General features: G+C 34.0%; 1 protein-coding gene across 1 annotated transcript; it reads right to left on the minus strand.

Moving 5' to 3' along the window:
• Positions 1 to 548: 548 nt before the first annotated feature.
• LOC127135389 (protein PIN-LIKES 7) lies at positions 549 to 3,240 on the minus strand. Its single transcript, XM_051062117.1, has 10 exons — positions 2,950 to 3,240; positions 2,759 to 2,838; positions 2,546 to 2,670; positions 2,277 to 2,398; positions 2,007 to 2,183; positions 1,772 to 1,885; positions 1,556 to 1,656; positions 1,317 to 1,369; positions 1,027 to 1,212; positions 549 to 814 (listed from the first exon to the last, which is right to left on the minus strand). Exons 1-10 carry the CDS (start codon positions 3,085 to 3,087, stop codon positions 690 to 692), a joined length of 1,221 nt encoding a protein of 406 aa, XP_050918074.1. The 5' UTR covers positions 3,088 to 3,240; the 3' UTR covers positions 549 to 689.
• Positions 3,241 to 3,519: the final 279 nt, after the last annotated feature.

The following is a 3,519-nucleotide window of genomic DNA, read 5'->3' on the forward strand; positions in this document are numbered from 1 at the left end:
TCGTTTGTTAATTTGTTATTTTCGGTGTATTATGAATTCATGATTGATTCATTTATATATGACATTTTTATCTTATTAGACCAGTGTGTGGTTTAATTTATAAAAAAAATATTACGATAATATAGTTAAAATACATAATTTATTACATTAGTGTATTTCTAAAAAAAATGTCAAAATTTACCACTAAAGGATGGTTGCTGAAGTGCATAGCCGTATTTTTTTTTATATAGATGCATCTCCGAATTCGAAGATGCATTTTCAGACCAAATTATGACAAAAATGAAGGTGTTGTACACTCACATTAATTTAGTGTTAATGGATGTGTCCGGATATGTAATTATAGAATCAGAGGCATTTTGATTTTACATAGGATCCTACTCCACCACTTAGGTGGAAGAAGTAACACCTCTACAAATGAGAAAAGAAGTTTACTAATTGTTCAGCATATCGTCACTGTAGCTTATTTGTCTAGCCTCCCCATGCACGTTTGAAAATATACTTTAAGAAAAATATAAATTTCATTAATCATTGTGAAGTATGCTTCCTAACAAAATTACCATGCCTCAAGCATACATCTGAAAACACAGACATCATTGTAAATAGGTTTTGCTCCCTAAGACTAAGATGTAGTATAAAGCAAGGTTTAGTTTTCATGGTTCTGTACATTTGTCTGAGAAGATAAAACAATTTTAAGATAATGACCATAGGAGAAATGTTGACCAAAGAGTGAGTGCTATAGCTGCAGCACCATATGTCCACAATAGTATAACTGAAAACTCTTCTGTGCCTACTTCAAACAGCTGAGCCATCGTACCTTCATAATATCATTCAAATGTCATATCAGAAACTTATCAAGCATGAATACAGACACACCGACACTGATATACATCGACACTGCTAATAGTTAAAAAAAGAAAGAATATATTGAAGTAATCACATGTCGCGCATTTTTTCCAGAGGTGTAGGTGTTTCAGTAACTATATACATTGCATTGTCATTGAAATAACTTGAATAGAAATGACTTACTAATATTCATTGCTGGTGGCAGGGCATACTGTATTACTAACACATATTGAAACAAAGGATCCAGTGGGAGGAACCCTAAACTTGCAGCTGATTTAACAATAAAAAATCCAATAGCAGGTAGAAAGAAAAATCTTGCAATGATGATACAAATGAGGACAAATGGTTTGATACTTGTTGAACTCATGCCTGCAATTTCATCCCATTAAAAATACATGATTAGTTTTTAGATTGTTCAAAATTTGTTGAGGAAGAAAAGAATGTGCATCTTTTGGAAGTTAAGTTTCATATACCTTGTACAAGGTTTCCACCAAGCAAAATGGTGATGCAAGGAATTGTACCATCCCTACATAGAATCAATTCAGTCTAATATAGGCATTTCAAATTGAAAACGTGTTTCATACGTGTCAGTATCAAACACCAACATGATACTGACACATGTCTGATATCATTGTCGTGTTTAGTGTGTGTCATGCATCAGTGTTTCATAGATGATTATAAAAGATATGGATACTGATGAAGAGGGGCATACCCTAGCAGCTGAATGGAGTCTTGGATCACTTTCAGTGGAGCGTCTTGTCCGATTATTAGGCTCCTCAGCCATTTAACTCCGCCAAAGAGGAAGCCTAAAAACTGATCATAAAAAAAAGGGGTGAAATTTTCTCTTAACCATTTTATGTTCTTTCACATTGTAATAAAAAACTAAGCAACAAGCAAAAATCAAAAGAAAGAAAGAAATAGAACTCACAGTAGCGATTGTTGGAGGTGACATTACTTCTTTCAAAGTTTGGCTTGAACCTTCCATCATTTTATACATGAAAGATTTAGTGTTTGGCACAGTGGTCAGACCTTGGTCTACAAGCTGCATATTTGGAATCATTAGATTATCAAACATGACACAGACACATCGAGTCCGATAATAATTTGAAAATGTTGGACACCAGACACATCCTAAATATGAATATGAAGTGTTAGAGTCTTACTATTTGGTTCTCGGCGTCTCCAACACTAACATTTCCCTTGAGAAGTTGTGTTTTTACATTAGTATCAAGGTCTGCGTTGGCGACCTTTGAGAGTTCATCAGCCACAACCGCCTTATATTTCATTGAACTTTGTCGAATCAGTTGGTAAGTGAAGGTCCATACGAAAACACCACCAAGCTACAACAGTTAACATGATAACATGAGAAAGTAATATACAAGTTATGATGGTTTAAGCAAATCTAATGTAAAAAATGAAAACGCCATAGTTACCGCTAAAGAGAAAAAAGAGTAAGAGAGTGCCCTAGCTCGACAATCGTCGTGTGTACCAAATGGTGTTACTCTCTGATTACAGATTGCAGGGATGATTACTACCGGAAGATTCCCCATATTTCCTGATCACAGAAGCATCATGAAATCAATATGAGATGTACTAGTATTTCTCCGTTTGCAAAAATCAATGACTATTTAACTACAGTTTAACCATGACGAATTTTGAACCCTATGCGATAACCCTCCCTCTTAGATGCTATATATGCTACCTGTTGAACATGAAGCAATAATAAGACCTTCCACTTTCAAGTTAGGTTTTAGTAGCTTAACAATTATCCATCCAAGAATCCCTCCAATCAAGAAGGTGAGTCCAATGTTAACCGGCATAAACCACCTACATCCATGAATAAACAATGAAGAAAAATTCATAATCTCCTTTCTTTATTATTGTGGTTCCATTGAAATATATGCAAAGTTTGTACCATGATATCATATCATCAAGAGAAACACTCTTTGCAAAACTTGCAAATATAAGTGAAGGAGTGAATGCATAGAAGACAATCTGCACAAGGCATAAACAAAAGCCAAAAAACAATGTTAAGGTTTAGATCAATGAACACCACACCATATCCCATTTTAACAAGGTTTCATGAAAATCTAAAAGCTCTTTTACCTTGTTCAATGATTTTCGAAAGTCCGTCGAAAGAAGATTATCACCATGGTCAGTTGCCATAAAAGCTCCGACTGCACTTATCAGAAGGACTTGAATGATAGGGGCAGATGCCACCCCCAATTGCTCCCAAAAACTCATCTAGCTTTTCTTATATGGTTCTGATCTACTTTTAACAAATACTTATTCAAGCAAAGTGAGATAACACATATAGAGTAAAGAGAATGAATGTAGGTTTGAAACCTGTGAATGAGAAGTGAAAGAGAGGAGAAAACGATTTGTTAGGGAGTTACGTGTTTTGTTAAAATGAGAAGTGAAAGAGAGGAGAAAACGATTTGTTAGGGAGTTACGTGTTTTGTTAAAATGAGTATAGTTACTTGTTTCGCTATTTGCGCGTAGCCTCAAGGACCAAAATTACACTCATATTTATAAAGATCGACTCACATTTATATTTAGTGAGTCATATGATAATCTTGATATTATACTTTTTATTAATAAAATAATTAATCAATTTTTTTTTCATACAAAAATTTATTCTTTAAAATATGATGTGAAATTTAGTTTATGTCAATA

Source organism: Lathyrus oleraceus, chromosome 4, assembly GCF_024323335.1.
Source record: "Lathyrus oleraceus cultivar Zhongwan6 chromosome 4, CAAS_Psat_ZW6_1.0, whole genome shotgun sequence".
In the NCBI taxonomy this organism is placed as follows: Eukaryota; Viridiplantae; Streptophyta; class Magnoliopsida; order Fabales; family Fabaceae; genus Lathyrus; species Lathyrus oleraceus.

Bases quoted from the DNA above. Each gene is read 5' to 3' on its own strand.
- LOC127135389 (XM_051062117.1), bottom strand. From the start codon at position 3,087: ATGAGTTTTTGGGAGCAATTGGGGGTGGCATCTGCCCCTATCATTCAA. The intron at 2,399-2,545 runs GTAGCATATATA...TTCTGTGATCAG, and splicing joins TATTGCTTCATGTTCAACAG to GAAATATGGGGAATCTTCCG. The intron at 815-1,026 runs GTAAGTCATTTC...GATATTATGAAG, and splicing joins GCCACCAGCAATGAATATTA to GTACGATGGCTCAGCTGTTT.